General features: G+C 40.3%; 1 protein-coding gene across 3 annotated transcripts; it reads left to right on the top strand.

Moving 5' to 3' along the window:
* Positions 1 to 20,204, top strand: map3k19 (mitogen-activated protein kinase kinase kinase 19). 3 transcript variants are annotated; one of them, XM_036139590.1, is made up of 17 exons: positions 1 to 109; positions 753 to 1,027; positions 2,956 to 3,150; positions 5,488 to 5,648; positions 7,138 to 7,253; positions 8,850 to 9,004; positions 10,037 to 10,094; positions 12,260 to 12,350; positions 13,190 to 13,309; positions 13,584 to 13,738; positions 13,818 to 13,852; positions 14,533 to 16,551; positions 17,608 to 17,712; positions 18,127 to 18,365; positions 18,449 to 18,701; positions 18,976 to 19,184; positions 19,306 to 20,204. In XM_036139590.1, exons 2-17 carry the CDS (start codon positions 809 to 811, stop codon positions 19,418 to 19,420), a joined length of 4,245 nt encoding a protein of 1,414 aa, XP_035995483.1. In that variant the 5' UTR covers positions 1 to 109; positions 753 to 808; the 3' UTR covers positions 19,421 to 20,204. The 3 variants fall into 3 exon arrangements, with proteins under 3 accessions (XP_035995483.1, XP_035995484.1, XP_021179083.2); XM_036139591.1 differs by having other exon boundaries at positions 2,953 to 3,150; positions 12,263 to 12,350; XM_021323408.2 differs by having other exon boundaries at positions 2,953 to 3,150.
* Positions 20,205 to 21,348: the final 1,144 nt, after the last annotated feature.

The raw sequence follows: 21,348 nt of genomic DNA, 5'->3' as shown, positions 1-21,348 counted from the left end.
GAAAAGGGGAATTGCTTGAGTGGACAGTCTGCTGACAAATGCCTACAGGAGCTCAGAGGAGACACACGACAGGATTAGTTACGGGTGGAAGCAACAGAGACGAGTGCAAGTAAGAAATTCAACACTTTGCTGGAATATTTTACTGTCAGTCGTCATTTCAGGCAGCTGACAATCACCACAGAGGAGTAAAGAGCTGCTAATTTAATTTCCAGGATGCTGCTTTACTGCTTCCGCATTGGTCTGATTTATAGAAAGTTACAGTTTTATGTCGATTTAATGTGTAACAAAGCAGTTTTGTTACTTATGCTCTTAGCTTTTGATAAACATCAAACCAGTGGAGATTTGGTCACCAGGGAGGCGTGTCTAAATCTGCACGCAGACGTCATCCTCAGGATATTTTATCAATGACCAACGCTGCGGGGAAACAAACCTGTAATAAAACGGCCCTTGTTATATATTTTGAAACACTGATGATTAGTCTTAAATAAAAAAAAAGGGCTTCAGTGTAAGAGCTCCTCCGTTCACACATGTAAACTGGCAACTGTAGCCGAGCTCGTTTATGGACAGCGAGGTGTTTATGGTGAATCCACAGCAGTCGTGATGAGGGACGGGTTTCCAGTCACGCCCTCTGTCTGCTCCCAGTGGGCACCAGTGCATCGTTAGGGACTGCCATCAATAGGAATAGTCACACAAACATACTGACTGGATGACGCACAGTTAAAAAAAAAAAAAAACATTCTTATTCTTTCCAGAGCTCAGAGGTGGCTCTTCTCCTCTGACTTTTGCTCCGGCTGGTCTGACTCAGAGCATGCGGGCTATGGAGGTGAAGAAGAGGAGAGACGGTAACGATGGGGAAGATGAGGATGATGATGTGATGCAGGGAGCAGAGCTGGAGGAGGAAAATTATCAGGTGGTTTTGGGGCCACATATAGAGATCCTGGATGTGCTGGAGGTCTCTGACACCGAAGACGAAGGCGAACGGAGTCGTGTCGCCCTTTTCGCTGCGTGTCGAGACAATAGGTCAGAGGTGAGTCGCAGATATGTCTTCATACGTGTGATTTAGGCCCAAACAAGTGTGTTACGTTAAAAGTCCAGGCTTATCAAAAGGTTTGGTGGCGTAAAAAAAACAATGTGGTCACATGGCGTACAGTAATTTTCCTCTCAACAACACCACCTGTTTATGTGCATGTATGTGCGTCACATGATCTGAATGTTGCTCTGTAAGCTCCGCCTCTGCTACACCTCCTTTGGGAGTCATGTTGAAAAAGACTTCCTGGTACTCCCCTAGAGAGAGAGTCTCTCCACTGAATAGAAATTAGTTACTAACTACTTATATGTGTGCCAATATTCATCACGAAGGGAGCATTTCATGGCCGGGTGCAACGGTGTTATGAGGTCTTCATAATATATTTGAGACCCACTTTGATAAAATACGGAAAAGTCACAGGAAAGTTCTCCCTTTCAGTCCGGTCCATTCAGAGCGAACCAAAGCAGTCAGTCTAGGGAGTGAAGGGGACGACTCTAATCTGCTGAAAATCTTCAGAGATCCATTGTTAAGCCTTTCGGATATACAGTACCCATTCTCTGTACAGTTCATCCATCATTGTGTTTATCCATCCGTCTGTCTGTCCACTCATTTCCCCTAGCTTAGGCGGAGATCCCTAAATCTCCCAGCCTCCTCCCAGTAGGTTGGATCCAAAGCACCTACATATAAGAGGCCTCTAGTTGGCATCCTTTTCAAAAGAGGAGCAAGGAAGGTCATTTTAGCCGCTGTTTTATTCTTTTAGTCTCTCCTCACAGATGATTGCCACAACCGAGAACTGGGACATAAGTAGACACATTGGCAAATCAACAATTTTGCCTTTTATCTTGGTAATGCTCACCCTCACCTGGTTTACAGATAGTACCAATCCAATCACATGTTGAACTGTTTGAAGTTATAAAATTACCACTGATGCAAACGGAAGATCAACTTGTAGATGAATCCAATAAACCCTTGGCTTGCACTCCTCTTTTCTCTAAAAGTAGAATGGGAGGCAGATCCTTTAGTTATCAGGCTTCTCTCCTGTGGAACCAACTCCCAGTTTTGGCCCATCAGGCAGACACCCTGTCTACTTTTAAGACTAGGCTTAAAACTTTCCTTTTTGGCAAATCCTCTACTTAGAGTGGCTCATGTTATCCTGAGCTATCTCTGTAGTTATGCTGTTATAGGCTTAGGCTACTGGAGGATATCAGGGCCTATTTTTCTCACTTTGCTGAGTTCTCCTACTGTTCTCCAATTTGCATTGTTTGTTGTCATTTCAACTTTTAACTTTTGGTTCTCTGTCTTTTTTCTCTTCATAGAAGGTACACCTGGTCTGGCTTTCTGCTAGCTGTGACATCATCCAGGGGAGGCAGATCTTCTGCCATTACCCCATAAAATAGAAAAGATTACTGGATCAATGTGTGCTTCTGTCTTCTCTAACCCCTAGTCGGTCGAGGCAGATGAGCGTTCACACTGAGCCTGGTTCTGCTGGAGGTTTTTCCTTCCCGTTAAAGGGGAGTTTTCCTCTCCACTGTCGTTTGATGCATGCTTAGTATGAGGGATTGCTGCAAAGCCATCAACAATGCTGACGACTGTCCACTGTGGCGCTACACTCTTTCAGGAGGAGTGAATGCTGCTTGGAGAGACTTGATGCAACCTGTTGGGTTTCCTTGGATAGAAAACTTTTGATCAATCTGTCTGGATGATTTTATTGAATTTGACTTTGTAAAGTGCCTTGAGATGACATGTGTTGTGAATTGAATTGGATTATTTGTCTTAGGTTTAAGTTGGACACCTCCATGATGACACTCTGACACATTTAATTGTCTAATAGCTAAACCATGGTGGCAGGTTTACATACCAAACTTCTTCTAGTTAACACTGTTTTAGCATATTAACTCGTTGACTGATTTGTTTGGTGCGCTCAGCAGGTGGTGCAGGGGCTGCTGAGGGGCGATGCTGACCTGACGCTGTGTAACCACAGAGGGCAGACAGCGCTCCACGTCAGCCCACCTGACCTCCAGGAGAAGATGGTGAGGTGGATGACGAGGCCCCATCTGTCCCCGCAGGCGCAGCTGCTGCAGGCCGCCTGGCAGGGAGACCTGGGCGCTGTGAGGCACCTGTTGGTGAGTCTCTGATCCACGTGTCACAGGGTGTCCCAGATGACGTACTCAACTGGGACAGTGATGACTCTTTCCCATCAGTGTTTGCTAATTGTTAGACTTTGGTCAGATTTATTCAAGATAAAACAAGATTTTTTTTTGCAAGCGATTCCAAATAAATATCACAGAACACATGGATTTGAATCTTTGGACAATTAAATTTAAATGTCGTCCTAATTCCTCTCGGGCAAAAAAAAAAAACAAACAGGTTTGCCAACTGTATTGTCTCCCTGTGGGGTTTTGTGTTGCTGGAAATATGATGCGTAAACCTCAGGTGTCTCTGTAAAAACAAGTCAACAATAGGCTTGCCTGTCGTCACAATATGGGACAGTGTTTTTCCTCTGCTGTCTAAAATTACTGCATTTACCAGACAGGAGTCTGTCACATATGAAAGCCACCACGGTATAACGGTATGGATCACTTCCGTTTCAGACAGGTGAGAACTATGCATAGTGTCTTACACAAGTATTCACACCCCTTGGGCGTTGTTACATTTGTCATGTCACGACTACGAAACTTTAATGTATTTTTATTGGGATTGTGTGATAGACAACACAACGGTGTGCATAGCTGTACAGTAGATGGAAAATAATACATAGTTTTCCAGAGGTTTTTGACAAATAAAATGTGGCACAATCTTGATTTATGTCACAACTTTCTCTGGACCATTTTTAAAACGCTGCCCCAGTCTTCAATCTTGTGGAGCCTCCTATTTTTTGGTACCTACCCAGATTTAGCTCCTTCCTACTACTTTTCAGCTTCCCTGTCCATGTTGGAAAAAATATTCCCCACAGCAAGAAATGAGAGGTTACTTATTGCACCAGTTGGGGTTAAATAACTTGCTGCCAGCTGAAGCATAATCGCCCATGCCTTAGTTATCCAATGGGAGGCTTGTACCTGTTTGCTTAGTTTATGGCAATAACTTTTTAAGTTGTTTTAGGCAAAAAGATAATATTGGACAAAAAATGACATAGATCATTATTTTAGTTTAGATTTAGATATTGTTTGATAATCTAACCCTAAATCAAGCTTTATTTGGACATGTCTGCTGTGTTCCTTGGTCTTCAAGATGTTGGATCTTAACTAGATGTTCTCTAACAAACCAATGAGGCCTTCAAAGAAAATCTGAATTTATACTGCCACTAAACCCCCCACAGGTGGGCTCTATTTACTAGTTAGGGGACTCCTGAAGGCAGGCAGTGACTCGGATTAGATTTTATTTACGTTGGTCTGAGTAAAGATGGCGAGATAAATATGTAATTTTTGTTGAAATCTTTTTAAAAACAACAAATCACTTTCTAAATGCAAAAAAAATCGGAGTTTAAGGTGTTGCAGCATGATATTGTATGTAAAAAAAAAAAGTTTAAAGAGTCTGAATACCTTTGCAAGGCCCTGTGTATTTATGTAATGCCACAAACAGAGAACCCAAAGCGTCAGTCAAACACAGGAAGTGTTTCAAAAGGTTCATTAAAATAAACTTGCTGGAGGGAAACAGGAAACTGCCAGGAACATTCTCAGGAACCACTTCTCAGGATCTGGATGGAGGTCTGGCTCGTTTTTACCGCGTTTGGATCCAGAGAGTGACAGTCGAGTGGGCAATGATGACACAGGCTGCGTCTTGGGACAAGCTGGTAGCTTTAAGCTCAGCATTGACAGGGACGGCTGAGGCTTGAGAGGAATCCGTTAGACAATCGAGGGTCATACACCTGAAAGTGGAAAGCGCTGACAGATCCAAGGGTAAGAAAGGTGTGAGTTGTGGGGTACTTACTTCATCTTGGTTCAAAAAACCAGAAGCTGATGAGGTGTCAGGCTAGGGCAAGGGAGGGGAACATGATATTAAACAGGCAAGGCAAGCAAAGACCACTGGACATCTAGTCACATTATGACTATTAAATAATTTGATTTGAGGAGGTAAATAAGATGATCTGCCAATGGAATAAGATTTTTTCACTTAAAATAGGAACAACTCACCTCTGCCATCTTATTTCAAGTGCATTAAATCTAATTACGTTAGTTTTTAGTTCATTCCATTGGTAGAAAATCTTATATACCTCCTGAAATCAAGGACTCATTTCAAGTATTTTGACCCGTAAACTAAGATAATTAGATATACTGCACATGAAATAAGATGATAAAGATGAGTTGTTCCTCTTTTAAGTGCAAAAAATCTCATTCCATTGGCAGATCATCTTATTTACCTGCTCAAATCAAGGACAAATGCACTCATTTCAAGAAAATTTTTACTTATTTTTTGTTTAGTTTTTGCAGTGTGTAATGTGTCTCCATGTTTCTGTGTGTCAGTCTCAGACAGACAGCGCAGATGTCAACATTCCCAACAGCGACGGTGCAACGGCGGTGATGCTCGCCATCAGAGACGTAGACCTGTTTGAGGGCATGGCGATGTGGTTACCGTGGGAACACAAGCCTGTGGAGGTGGTGAAGGAGCTGCTCAGGTTCTCAGCGTAAGATGAACATATCCATGCAAATATTGGTACTTGAATGATGGTCCAACGGAGACAGTAGTTGGATTTGCTGTGCTATATTCTCAAGTCAGTTCCTGATGCTTTCTACTTTCCTTCCAAGCTACCAGAGTTGTTGTTCCAAAAGTTCCTTCAGCTTTTGGAAGATTTGCAGACTTTTTCTATTACATTTATAGGATTATTGACGTACTCCACCATTTTAATATTTTGTTTCTGGCTTGCACATAATAATCACGTATGCATAAAAGGATGTTAAACTTACAGAATGACCCAGTTTTATTTTTAACACATAAAATATTTTGTTTTAAATTGGACATTTGAGCACTTTGTTAACAGCAGCCTTTGTCAAATACATCATTTGTTCCCATTGTTCATCTTGGTGTACAGTAGATGAAATTATGATGTCACTTAGGTCGTCTGAGATCTAAGATGAATTTTTTTCCCCTCTGTCTTAAAGACGTAACTTTTAATTAATAGCCATGTTTTAAAGATGTTCTTATTTTTGGACTCTGAACAGGATAAAAATGGGAATCTTTTATGTCTTGTCATTAATGTCAACTGACTTATCAAACAGAGAAGAGCAGGACAGGAAGCTGTAGCTGGTTCAGTATTTATTTATCTATTCTAGCAGTAATTCACTTTTTACTTGTTTTTGATGATGGTAATAATTATTATATTCTGTTCCACACCTTTTTCTCTGGACTTGGGAAAAAAATAAAATATTTAACAAAAGCATGCAAAACAAACAAACAGAAAACCTAGAATTACTGTGACTTTCAGCCTATGGCATAATACCTGATCTGTATTTTATTTGCCGGTTGCCCCTTTTCTCTTTCCTTCATTGCAATAAAACAGAACGGGGGGAAAAATTTATGTTAACTGCACTGCTGACAAATATTTGTATGACAGATGTGCATGAGGGTTCACATTTATCAAGAGGAACCAGTCTATAGCCAAAAGCACAAACCCAATTGGGAAGAATAGATACTTAGATACGAAAAGAAAGAACACTTTGTGTGTGGCTGATTTTTGACTTTAATGTAACAATTCCTCTTCTTGCAGCAGAACAGAGCCTGCAGTTTGTGTCTAATGCTTTTTATTGGCAACACTTATGTTACAACAAAGGAAAAGTTGACAAAACAGAAGGAAATTGCTTTTTTGTTCTTCTTCTTTTGATATCATTGTGGTTAAATATTTTTTTTCATTAATGGAAAGATTTGCTGTAAAATTCACAGACTACACTTCCAGGTAGTGGAAGAACATGTGGGTGAAAAAGTTGAGATATTCCAAAGAATACTTTAAAAGCCCTCCAGAGTTCCTGACATACTACTGATCAAAATCCCTTTCAAATATCAAAAGATAGACCTTATCTAATATGCATATTACATATTATAGGCTTTCTTAAGGGACCATGTCAGTGTTGTTTTTTAGAGTTGTCTCATGTGCTTTTTTTTTTTTTTAAATCAACTAGTGAACTACGAGCTCGAGACCACAATGGCTGTTCTGCACTCCACTATGCCGCTAATCTCACCAGCGCTCTGATGGAAGAGATCATTCCTATTCTGATCGAGGCTCTGGGTCACACAGGTACGCACAAACACACACTGATCCTAGAACTATGTTCTAACACTCACACGCTACATAAGTATATTTATGGAATGATCCATAGTCCATCGTACTATTGGACCACACAAAGAGTGGAACTCCTTTTCTTTAACAGATAGGAAAATAATGTACTGGATAGCCTTCGATCCTCTAGAGTTGAAAGCTGGCTCTGAGCTTATCTGGTTGGCTGCGTTTATGTCCTAGATGAAGTCATTAAAGGAGCTAGTACTGCCTTTGTTCTTTTCCTTTACATAAAATGTACTTCTGTGCTCTTGTTGTGTGAATGGCCCGTCTTCCTAAACCCAGTGTTGGTCGAGGCAGATGAGCGTTCATACTGAGCCTGGTTCTGGTTCTGCTGGAGGTTTTCCTCCCTGTTAAAGGGGAGTTTTCCTCTCCACTGTCACTTCATGCTTGCTCAGTATGAGGGATTGCTGCAAAGCTAGAACGCAGACGACTGTCCACTGTGGCTCTACGCTCCTTCAGGAGGAGTGAATGCTGCTTGGAGAGACTTAATGCAATCTGCTGGGTTTCCTTAGATAAGAAACATTTTGACCAATCTGTCTGGAGAATTTTATTTAATTTGACTTTGTAAAACGCCTTGAGATGACATGTGTTGTGAATGGGTGCTATATAAATAGAATACTATCGAATTGAATTTCCTTAGATGGAAAAAGAAATTTGAATAATAAACTGAACTGGACTGCATTGTATGATAACTAGAAGCAACTGGAATGGACGTACTTGACTTAGAAACTGTCTGTATGGTTAGTTTGAACTGACATTCTTGTTTTGATCGTAAAGTGCCTTGAGGCGACGTGTTAAGAACTGACACTGTATATAAATAAACTGAATTGGATTTTAATGGACGAAGCAGAGGCTCTGCATTAACCTGATCATTTAAAATGTGCTCTGTGAGCATTTTAGGGTAAGATATTTTAGATAATCCAGCTTGAAGGGAGGATTTTATGCTCAGTAGTCTGTGATAAATTTGTACGGCATTTATAGCTCGGCTTCAAATCAGTCATCCATCCGTCCATATTCTGCTATCTAAGATCGGGCCATAAGGTGAAAGGTCCTGGCAGGAATCCCAGGCACCCCTCTCCCCAGCACAACTGACTTTTAATGGCTTTTAACGCAGACGAGCAGCAGCTCTGCTCCAAACCTCCCCCAGATGACAGAACTCCTCACCTTATCTCTAAGGAAGCTGGTTTTAGCCACTGGTATCCCTGATCTCATTCTTTCAGTCATGATCCACATGACCATAGGTGAGGATGGTCCATCCGACCATCCCTAGTGAACAAAACGCTAATGTTAAACTAATTTAACTCCAATTCAGGCAAAAAAAATACATATTTTATGCTGCTTAAAATGTTCCTTATTTCAACAAGTCACATGGTCTAATGAGGATAAAGACGTTTTGATAACTCAGTTTATTAATAATCCAACTATTTAACATATTTATAAACTGAATGGACATAAAAGAAATCAAGACTGATATGTTAAGTTCAATTGATTTGCGAGTTATAAAAAGTCAGGATATTTCTCACCTATTTCCTATTCCTTGTTCCTTTTGGGCAGAGGTTGATCCCACCTCCTCGTCGACATTTGATAAGTACTTGTTCCAGGATTTGGAGTTTGGAGACTCGGACACAGAGCAGGAAGCTGGGAGCCTTTTCCCTCATCATCAAACAAGAAGCCATCGACACAGCGACCGCACTCTCAGCCAAACAGAGGTATGGAAAACAACCAGAGATGTGTAACTTGTTTAATACGAAGTGATCAAAACTCCTGTAATTTGTTTTCAGAGCTTGGAAATACGTTTTCTTTTAGATTTTAATTGAAATTGCCATCACATTCTGACTGGCATGCCATTCATAATGTGGCCAACACAGTTTTGTGTAAAATGGTTTTCCTGCTTTTCATTGAGCTGCAGCCTTCAGGTAACCCTAATTGACAGCATGGGGGGAAATGGGAGTGAGCAATAACAGAACACATGTATGCCCAGTAAAGGGTTCTGGGTGTCCTGTTCAGCCCTCATATAGGAGGGAGGCGAGCCAGCAGATGGGAAGCAGAGGGATGGGGCAGGAACTTAAACTGTCAGATCACATTTCTCTGGGTGAATTTATTACTCGTTTCAAAATATCTTGCAGCACATTCAGACAGTTCTTGCTCTTCCTCTATTTTTTACTCTTTTTTGACACATTTTGTATTTCAGTCAGTCTCGTATTGTGTCTCTGTACGAGTTTCTACATATGCCCTAACAAGTCTCCATTGTAAATGGGAGAAGTTGTGTCTTTACGACACAATCTGTATTTAAATAAACAAAAACAAAATAGGATTTTAGGTGAAAGCCCAACAAAGCATAAACAAACTACTTGATCAAGGTGAGATAGAAAGTAAAAGATAAAGCTGGTTTTCCCCAGTCCTGAAATGTGGGACGACTCAAAGCTTTTATTTACTGTACTCTGTAGGGCTTGCTATTAACTCGGCCATAGTTCATTATATTTGTCTCAATCAATAATCACTCAATGCAAATTAATGTATGATCCATCATCCCCATAAACGCACGACTTGCAGTTATTTCACCAACAGTATAGGTAAGGTAAATTAATTATTCATTTAAAAAGTTTTACTGATGCATTCGTAAGAGGTTTTGCTTTAAGTGTTTTAGTTAATGCATGAGGGATTTTTTTTTATCATATCTTAACAAACTGTGAGAGTAAGAATCACATCCTGGAAAATAATAACATCTTTGCTCTTTCCAGGCATTTCTACGGACTCCAGAGAATTGTCCTCAATCTGACAAAAAGGAGTTCAGCCAAGGTGAGGGCGTCTTCAGCGACACAAAGATCAACCTAAATAGATATGTTCTGCACATTTTAGAAAATCTGTTCCTGTTCTTGATCCCAGAGAATTTATGGGCAACTAAGTTATGAGAAAAAAACATAAACAACATAGAAAAGAACGTCAAACATAATGTTTTACATGTAAAGATGTTTTAGAGTAAGTGATGAGGAGGGCTCTTTAACCTTAGTAGACATTGTGGGCAAAGAGCTTAAGACTGTATCAACTTATATTAACACATAATTACATTGTTATAAAAAACCCACAGGCAAATCTGTTGGTACGCCTGGTAAAGAGTGAAAAAAATCCTTGAATTAAGTTAATCTTTAATTGCAGTGGTATCATCTCACACTGAAAGCCCCAACCTTTAATTTGAGTAAATTAATTAGGTGTGAAAAATTCCACATTAGGAAATAATAGAAAATAATCTAAATGTCCTTTAATATCCTTCAACCCTCACTGGGAAATTCAGGTGTTCCAGCTGTAAATCCACAACAACAGTTAAAACGTAAAAACAGATAAGAATAAAAAGCTGTAAAGAGCTAGCAAAGTTACAACATCAGGAAAAATGCTGTATTGTTATTAAAATGGCATAATGAGATAAAAAAATGGAAAAACTGTTGTTTTTTAATAAAATTTCTGGTGGCGAAATTATTCTAGTTGTATAAAATCAAAGTGATATCAGCATTTTAAATTAATTATTTAGTTTTAGAAATTAATCAGTGGTTCAAAACCTTTAATTACCAATCTATCACTTTTTGTTTAGCTGTGTTTAAATATAAACTTGAGTCTGACACAGAAACCAGCTTGTCTTAACTGTGGGCCACTAGGCTTGGGGAGGACCTGGTGTATCTGTTCTACCCTCACATACATTTAGGAGCTCCAAACCGCACTGTTAGAAAACAAAGACTGGCATTTGTGGGTCACCAAGTCTACACAATAGCCACTAGATGCTATTTACCTGCCAACTGGTCATTTAGGAAGCCTGTCAGAAAATAAAGATTCTCCTGTCATACTATCACAAACGTAAACATGTGGAGTTTAGAGAAAATGTTAATCTTTGTCTCCTGATCAACACTCCCACATCCCTCTGGATTTTAGCAGACACTTTAGGTGGGTTTGATGTGAAACGAAGGGAGAGTCTCATTCCCACGGTTAACTATAGAGATGGATCTGTGATGCTGTGGGTCAGTTTCTCCTCCAAAGACCAAAAGAACCTTGCTAGAGAACATGGCACCAAAATATGGTGGCGTCTTCCAACTGAAAGTGAAAATGGGTTGAATCCTCAGCAGGAAAATGATCCAGGACATATAAGGCCAAATAAGCACAGAAGCTTTTTGGTTTTTTTTCCAGACGCAAGAGAACCTAAAAAAATAACGAAAGGCTAAAGGATTTTTGTAGAACAGTGTAGATTTCGCCTGTTTTAGAAATAGGCTTGGAAACAGGCTAGTACAGTACACTGAGAGGGAAACATAATGGTCAGCATCCCAAATGGGCAACGAGATCAGATCACCTTGACAAAGGGGAGGGGATCTTAGGGAGACCAAGGAGAGAGAGGCTGTGCGGGATGGGAGGGGTCTTCCACGCCACACAAAGCTCCCCTCTGACAAACCTGCCTGAACATCTTTCACCTCTGCATCCTCGACAGCAGGGTTTCAGCTCCAGAACCCAAACCGGAGAATTTCAGAGAACCATTATGTGAAATTAATGAAAGCGTAACTATTAGTGTTTCACTCATAAACGGAGAAATCATAAATCTGGACAGCTAAGCTGAGTGGATCAACGGGCTTAGACACAGGTAAAGCAAGCTATCCCTTTATAACAAGCATTAGTGTGTGATGTGTTGAACTGTTTCAAATATTAAATATTTAATTGAAAATAATAATAGCTCCCAATAATAGGATGGTTTAATTTTAAATAACCTAACAACTCAAATGAAAGCTTTTTAACATTACTATAGTTAGTCCCAGCATTTCTTTTGTTTTTGGTGACTGAATCATTGTGTCATTTCTCCTGGGATCTATAAAAAACACTAATGTTGTACATTTTCTACACCATACATGTTTGTTAGGTTTTTGTATTTTGTTTTAATGGGGGAAATGGGGGGACAGAGAGTTGATGAGCGAGAGTTTGTGTTTCTGTAGCAGATAAGGGGATTCCCACCTGTTCCCAAAACGCCATGGAAACTCTGAAAAACACCGGACGAGCCAATCAGGACGTAAGAAGGGCCAGCAGGTGGGCATGAAATATTCCTCATCTTTCTCTCCCCAACACACTTTTATGTTTATTAATCCACAGCGCGTATCGGCCGGTGAAGAAAAGCACCATCTGTTCACGTATAACACACAAACTGCTTCTGTGTGTACAGTTAACGCTCCATCCTCATTTCCACCGCTAACAAACAGTCTCTTGTATACACTGTACACTTCCTCGTGGGTTGGTTAGCATACGCCTCTTACTTTGACACCGGCACTAGAAAAGAGGCCTCTCTGGTTACGTTTGCGGACCTGTGCGCGGGCACCTGTCACTGTGTCCAGAGGACAATCTGTTCTACCCAAACAGGTTGGATACACACAGACAGGGGCAGAGAACTTTGGTGAATCAGCTCATTGTCTGTTATGAGCAGCACTCACATCTGAATCACGTCCAAGTCCCGAGGAGAGAATAAAGCTCTTTGAGCTGCTCTAATTTCATAGAATCTGCTGCCAGAAATAGGCTGAGATTCTGTAAGTTTGGTTTTGGTACAAGGAAATGAAAGTCAACCATATTTAATAATTTCACTCTTCAGCTAATAATGTTTATGAATGCGGTTTTTCTCACATATAATCAGAGTCTTAGGTTGACATCTGACAGGTCATAATAAGGAAAGACAGAACAAACAAAACCAGTGAAAACTTGTGGAAACCAAACCAAACTAGAGATAATTCAACTTACAAAGCCCACCCACCTCATCCCCGTTGGCAGATCATGTATATGTTATATCTACAGATGCACCATTGGCATTTAAACTCTGATCCTATGGGATAAACACTTAACTGGCTTTTCTGACTTCCTTTTTTGCTTTTCATTTGCAGAGGTTTGTGTCTTCCCAGTTTGTCCAACAGTAACAGACACAGTGACTGTGCAGATGCTGTTCTGTCATCAGGCTTCCTGAGTACCAGGACCCCCTGTAGGCCTGTACCCCCCACACAAAGGTACATATACTCACAGATATCAACAATTTATACAGCTAACAGGAAGTAAGATGTCAGATCTTTGATCTGCTTGTTGCTATGATTAAAATACTGCAAGATTTTGGAGAGAAAATAAACCGATTAAACATAAATAATTAGATGGTTTGACTGTAGAATGTCCTTATAATATACTGATAACTAAAAATTATTTTTATACATGAAAATAACAACTGAGATAAAAAGAGACACATCTTCAACAAACATTGAAAATCAAGCATTTGTGTGCACCTGACAGGCAGAGAACAAGAAGTGTGGTTGAAGCCTCTCCTCCTTGCCGCGGTCTGCTCTGTGTGTCAGCGTCCAGCCAACTCAGCCAATCGGCCCCCAGCATCATGGAACCACTTCTGTGCCCCAACACCATGATGCAGGCCCGAGCACACATTCAGACCCGTATGTATGAACAGAGCTCATTAGTACAGACCTCTGACACTTAGATGCTTTTAAAACTGTCAAATCTTCATGTTTACAGGACTGAGCTCTCAAAATACTTCAAATGATCAGAAGGTGAGTTTTAATGTGTTTTTAAACTCTGTTTACATTTAAATTACTCCACATTCCTTGACTCTTTGCTTCCAATGAAGCACACTTTTATCAAATGTAGTAAACTGGTCTTGATTAATAATTCTCCAAGTTTACTGAAGGTTTTTCAACGTTTAGCTTTTAAGCTGTTTTTGTTTCAGACATTCTGTTCTCTTTCAGTTTAGGATGATTTTTACTTTGTGATGTGGTAACTTTTACTACCAGAAGTAGCACCATGCAACGTTTTTCAAGTCGGTTAGAGATCAATTTTAGGAATCTTGTGCAAATTGTAGCCTCCGTTTCCTACTCTTAGCTGAGAGAAGTGGCATCCAATGTCACTTTATTCTCTAGTTTTCAGCATGTCAAGATGTCTTAATGCATTGAATCGCGGGCATGGGATTATCTTACTTGCTATTTGTGTTAACATGCAACTGATCAGGTGTATGTAATAAAGCGAATAGTGGGCGTTTAATGACGTTTTCATTCGTCACCAGACTCTTTGTCTCCAGACTTTGAATCTTGTTGATTTGCTTTCCTGGGATTTCCCTTCTGTTTTGGCATACCCTGAGTCTCTCCCTTTTATCAAAGACTCTCTAGCCTTATAAAGATTGTAAAAGAAAATGCATATGAAGTAGCAACCACTAAAGTATCGTCTGTTTTCCCAGGGTCCTTTTCCAGTTTTACACGCCCGCACACCCAAGCTATTGGTGCCCCTGGACGGCCGGCCGAAAGATTGCAAAGCTCTGCCATCACTAAAGCCACACGCTCCCCTAAAGCCTATTACCCGGAGCCCTCTTTGCTCCAGGACTGAGCTAAGAAAAGAGAGGCTGTCCTGGGGCAGCCTCCGCAATAGCCGCTCCAAGGCTGGCAGCGAGGACAGTGGGTCCAGCAGCAGCAGCAGCAGCAGCAGCAGCCATTGTTCCATCAACTTGGAGACTGAGGATGATGATAATGATGATGATGATGGCCAAGTCCAAGAAACTTCTTCTAAGGAGAAAGGTCTGAAGTTTGTAAAAGATGGAATGTTGCAGCGTTCGAGCAATGCAAGCAATGCAAACCAATCGAAGGAGGCTGCTGAGAGCGAGTCCTTAAAGGAATGTAACTACTCGCAAAAAGTTGACCCTTTAGGTGTGAGAGATTTTGAGAGTAATACGAAATCTGACACATCTGTTTTCAGTGAAGACAAGAGGAATATGAACCGCACGACTGAATCCAAGACCGGAATAAGCAACAAAATGACAAACGATGTGAGGGACCTTCAAGATGACGCTACCGGCTGGTTTGAAGAAAAGTACGAAAATGGTCAGATCATTTCAGAACAGATAGAGCCAACGAGAAAGGTTTTCTGTGATCAGGAAACCAAGGCAAAGGAAACAAGAGCTCACGGTGCAGCTGTGGAGAAAACCGGCTTCTTTCCTGTGGATCCCAAGAAGTATGAGAAGATGTTTAAAGCCCGAAATAAGGAGAGCAAAACAAGGATGAACTGTCGCTTGAAGGCAAATAATTCAACTACTCATTCTCTCACCAAAGATCCAAGTATCTTAGGTAGTAACCGCTCCAAAACTAGTTCAAAGTACTCTGGAGTTTCCACAGTGGTCAAAACCAAAAGCAAGAAAAGCCCTGAATACTTTGGTAAAACCAGAGATACCAGCTTGACCAAAGTCAAGTTAAGCATTAAATCTGGTAATGCTGCTTATTTCAGTGCTGATACTCTAACCCTACATAAGGCTAGTGAACCTCCACAGAGCAACGAAACACATAAGCAGTCACCAGTGAGAGAGCTGAGAAGTGCCCAGCAGTTTAAGAAACAATGCTTCGGAGGGAAAAGCCCAAGATCTAAATCTGCTGTTGACCTCATCACTTACCGAGACATGTTTCAGCAGATACAGAGTGGCACCGAAGGACCAGCCATGTATGAGATGTTTGCTGGGCCATTATTTGAAAATCTTCGGGTCTCCAGCTCATGTGAAAAACTCAAAGAAAGACAACCACAGCGCATGGCCACAAAAAAGACAAAACCAAACCACAAAGCCACAAACAAACCAGTCCAGAATAAGGCGAAGAGAAACTCAGCGGAGAGTACAGCTGCTCTGACTAAAAGCAAAGCAAAACCAGTGTCGTCTCAAACGAAACCTCAGTCCATCACTAATAGCTGCAGAACTGAAGGTAGCCCTAAACCAACAGTTGAGGTAGGTACTACTAAAGAGTTCAGTCATAAATCCCCTAAGGATGAATACGAAGATCACATTTTATCTACCATAATGGAGGCGCTTTCTAAAGATGGATCTGAAACATTAGAGCGAGATGACAAAACTCTAACTGGGACAACAACTCCCTTTTATGGTGTTGACTCTAGATTTATGGAAAATCACGTAGCTTCTTCAGGTGCATCAACAGACAACTCAGCTAACCAACATCCAGAGTTAACCCCATCACTAAACCCTCAGCAAGCAAATACCAACCCTTCCACATCTTTAGGCAGTAGCTGCCTTATGTCACCAGTTTACAAGAAGTTTCTGGAGGAGGTGGGGGAGGGTCCACTGACAGATGACCTGCTGCAATGTCTGGCAGAGGAGCTGATCTCTTTGGACGAGAGGGACGTTTCTGCGGCTCCTGAAGACTCAGAACAGGGAAAAAGAGAGTTCCGTGGAGCAGACGTCTCAGGCCAAAATACATTTGCTGAGGTAATATTTTGAGCTTTAAAATGATCAAAGTATTTGATTAAATCCTTTTTCTATGCACTTAGTCATTGTGGAGGCTTACTCAAGTGGTCATTAGGCAAGATAGCCAGTCCACCATGGAGACAAACAACAAAACTAGAAAATGCACTGAGACAAGTTCACCTAACCTGGTCATATTGAATTAATTTTGTGTTCAAATGAGACACATTTGTCAGATTAAAAGCGCTGTTTGAAAAAACACACTTTTAGTAGACGTTAAACATACTTTTCAGTAGGCCCATAATTCTGTATGAAAGTGTTTTTCATTAATCTGACGTGATATTTAACCCTAAATGTCACGTTTTCATTAACTGATGGCGGAAAATTATAATAAATGGAGGAAAAAAAGTAAAAAAAAACATCAGCATGTGTAATTAAGCTATATGATATGTTTCACTTAGTGAATTGAGCTAGTGAAATAAGAGAACCTTTCAATAATATTAAAATGCATTTAATGGGTCTGTAAATATTTTGGACTGTGAACGAATCAGGAGAAAACCGGTGTATTTATGTGGAGAAGATTCAGACTCAATGCAGAGGTCCGGTTTTGTATCCAGTATCTTGTTAACACAATCCATTCCTATTTATAGAACAGTAAGCATTATTAAAGTAAGGGTATTTCCTTAATTGCAGTCTCAAATGTTCTATATCTTCTTATCCTAATCCGTTCGTCTTCTGCAGCCTCCCTCGACAATTAAATAACAACTGAAAGGCAACGGTTTAAAGACAGACGTGTGTCACAAATTCATTAAGGTGTCATGACATCACTGTGTAAGCCGTTGTAGTTGATATACACACATATTATACTCCCTGAGCAGGTCCTTTGGAATTTCCCGTTAGATATTAACACAGCCTCATCAGTGCACGACAGACCATATTATACCCCCAAAACCTCAGAAAATGGAAACTTGTTTTTACGGTCTCTTTAAAGGATTAATACAGGCTATTTCTTGCATTTTTTATTTATTTTATTTTAAACATTTTAATTGAATAATTTAATTTGTATACATTTCATTGCAGGTTGCCCCTACTGATGGTAACACCCACCTCGGCTCAGGGTTGGTTGCAAATGACACCATAACATGGGCCAAGGGTGAAGTGCTTGGGAAGGGTGCCTATGGGACAGTAAGTATTCAAGTAACTTTGCAGCTAGAAAATGTGTAAGTTGCTGATGAAATAATGTTTTTATGAACATTTTAGAATTACGAACTTCTGTCATTGGTCTAATAGGCAAAATTAAATTAGTATTCGCTATAGTCGGGGTCTTCAATTCCACTTCTCATGGTCTGGTGTCCTGCAGCTTTTACATGTGTCCCTAGTTCAACACACCTGAATCAAATGGCTGAATTCGCTCCTCTGCAGTCCTGCTAATGACCTGATTATCTGACTCAGGTGTGTTGGCAAAGGGACACACATAAAAGCTGCAGGACACCGGACCTCGAGAACAGGAGTTGAAGATTCCAGAGCTATACCGTCCAGTGCGAATTATTTCCGAAGCAGGTCTTCAAACAGCAGTGACTGAGATCGTCTTCTTGTCAGGTGTACTGTGGTCTGACCAGCCAAGGCCAGTTGATAGCTGTGAAGCAGGTTTGCCTGGATTCCTCGGACCCTGACGCCGCAAAGAAGGAGTACAATCGTCTTCAGGGGGAGGTGGATTTACTTAAAACCCTTCGGCACAGCAATATTGTTGGCTTTCTGGGGACATCCCTTTACCAGCATGTTGTTTCCATCTTCATGGAGTATATCCCTGGTGGATCTATTGCTAGCATCCTACACAGGTTCAAATGAATTGCTTACTTCGATATTCCTGGCAAAGAGCTTAGTTGCCAAATTAATACGGGCCCTTTAATCTTCCCCGTAGATTTGGTCCTCTGCCTGAGCGAGTGCTGGCTCTGTACACCCATCAGATCCTTGAAGGAGTGGCGTTCCTTCATCAGAACAGAGTGATTCATCGGGACTTGAAAGGGAACAATGTCATGTTGATGCCAACTGGTGTCATCAAGCTCATAGACTTTGGTTGTGCCCGACGCCTCAGCTGCTTGAACCACACGGCTCCAAACAGCGGAGAGCTGCTGAAGTCTGTCCACGGCACTCCTTATTGGATGGCACCAGAGGTACGGTGGGCTTTTATATGCTTTTTGTCTTTGGACATTTTTATGAGTTTCAAGATGGACAATCAACTTAATTTGATTGTCCACCTTGAAACTAATTGGAAGTACTCCGGAGTTGGAAGGTCTGTTTCTCGTCAGCCCTTACCTCTAAATCCTACATGGTGGTTTTTATGCACTTCCAAAAGTTTGTGTTGAACAAACGAATGCATATCAGTTTACGCTGACAGCAGCTATTTGTTGTCACTCTACGTTTTCTGTTGCTCTCCCCCCTACGCAGGTTATCAGTGAGTCAGGGTATGGCAGGAAGTCGGATATCTGGAGCGTTGGTTGTACGGTGTTTGAAATGGCCACAGGGAAGCCACCGCTCGCACATATGGATAAAATGGCGGCCTTGTTCTACATCGGGGCGAGAAGGGGGCTGATGCCAACACTGCCAGATGGCTTCTCGGACAATGCCAAGGACTTTGTAAAGATCTGTCTGACAAGGTAGGTTAAATTAACTTTCAATGACGATTTCCTTTCATTATCAAACTGTCATGAAGTCAGCAGCTTTCTTACCGCGATATCTACAGATTAATACCCTTTCCTCCCCCTCCAAACCCTATAGTGACCAGAGCCTACGGCCATCAGCCGACCAGCTTCTGAGGCATTCCTTCATTCCTAAAGGGCAGACAAATATCAAATACTGGGAAGCACAGAGAAAGAACTGTTGTGGTCCATGAATGTATAAACTAGAATGAATGGTGTTCTTGGATTCAACCCCTCTGGATACTTCTGGTTCAAAACTGCAGCTGTTTTTAAGAGGACGGCTCAGCCTGCATATTAATGTCAAACCTACAGAAACGAGGATGTTGTGGTAACTATAAATATTGTAATTAAAAAAGATACAAAAACACAATGAGTACATTGCAAATGGTGCAACAGATGTTTAAATCATGACTATTTTACATTTAGTATATGATGAACAAATGTTAGGTGCCAAATTTGTAAATATTAAATGTGTAAACTGTATTCATTTCTGAAAGTTGTGATTTGTCTATATACAATATACAGTTAAATGTTTAAACCTGATTGCCATTAAAATGTAATTTTTCTGGTTGTTTAAAGGTACGTTTCAGTGTGGAATATTTAGAATATTAAAAAGGAAAAGTGTAATTTTTTTTATACAGAAATGTTATGACCTACACACTCAAGCCTGTCTGCCTTGTGGGATCTGGTTTGTCATCTAAACAATTACAGATTATATTTAGATCAGCTGCAGCCATCAGTCACCTGGGTGCCATTTCATACCAGCTTTTTCTTGCACTCAACTTTCCAATTATGTTTGGATAAAGCGCTTTAATCATAAGCTATGACATTTTCATGAGTGACAGTCTGCTGGAGAACTGTCAAGTCAGCAGTCTTTCCTATGGTTGTGAGGGTTATAACATTCCGCCTTTTCTACCCATTTTTTTTTTCACCGAAATTACATTTTGGTATTTCATTAGCTGTAAGACACAATTTAATTGAACCAAAATAAACACTTGCAATATATCACCTCGCTTGTATTGAATCCAAGTTTTTCTTTTGAGTAACTTTCTGGATTTATATGTGTGTATGTATGCATTTTTCAATCCTACATCTAAGCGCTATTGTGGTAACTTTATTTCTAAAAGCAAAGCAAAAAGATGATTTTTTTTTTTAAACGATTTGGTAAAATTTGTAGTATTTATCAATTGAGAATACAGTAACCTACAGTACGTGATCAACGACGACCTTTGTTGTAGTCATTTTTATACATATCAAATCTGTTAAGAGTAACAAGTAGGCTACTAAAGATTAATTTAAGCATAAACCTTGTCAAAGATAAGCAATTGGCAGAATTTGTCATTTACTGACATCATCTTCATGGTCCAGCGCTGTGAAAGTTTTAGCCCCCTGTGATTCTTCCACATGTTTTAGGTCATTATAAAGAAAACCTGAGTTAATACTAAAAGTTGTTCACATATTTTATTTAATAGCTAAAACACAACAAACTGCTCCTTTGTAGAAAAAAAACCCTTCAATGTTCCCTGTTGTCTGATCATAGATTACATATAAGTGTCATAGAATGTAGAAATGAAAAAACGTGGCATCATGGTCTGGGCTGGCTCAGTACCTGGACCATACCCGACCCATGTGATGCCCAACTTCCTGTTCCTCAACCAATGAAGAGACACTAGTGCTACAAAACACTGCATTTTGTATTTAGGTTATTTGTATGATATGGAAATTATGGTAATCTTGCACATTAGACATCAGAAAACAAAGGAGGCAAATACTTCAAAGCACTGTACCTTTAGAGTAGGGGTTCCCAAACTTTTCGTGGCCAGTGACCCCTTTAGATTCCTCATGCTGATAGTATTGTTAACACCAGTATTGTACTGTTAAATAGATTAGGAATTATGTATGTTTTAAAATATTTATAAATACACCTAATATTAGAGATTTGATCCTCATGCTCCATAAAGCCAAACTTGATGTAACTGTTGTCATACTTCCTAATTTTAACTGATTTAACTTACTTGAAGTGGACAGAGTTAAATATTTGTCCATGGTGTTACTTAGCTCAATCCAAACACATCCTCAGGCCTGACAACATGGGTTTCATGGACCTCCAACCTGTGGTTCG

The sequence above is a fragment of the Fundulus heteroclitus genome, chromosome 7 (assembly GCF_011125445.2).
Source record: "Fundulus heteroclitus isolate FHET01 chromosome 7, MU-UCD_Fhet_4.1, whole genome shotgun sequence".
Classification (NCBI taxonomy): domain Eukaryota; kingdom Metazoa; phylum Chordata; class Actinopteri; order Cyprinodontiformes; family Fundulidae; genus Fundulus; species Fundulus heteroclitus.
Note: the sequence above shows the minus strand (reverse complement) of the source record. Positions and strands in the feature narration are given on the sequence as shown.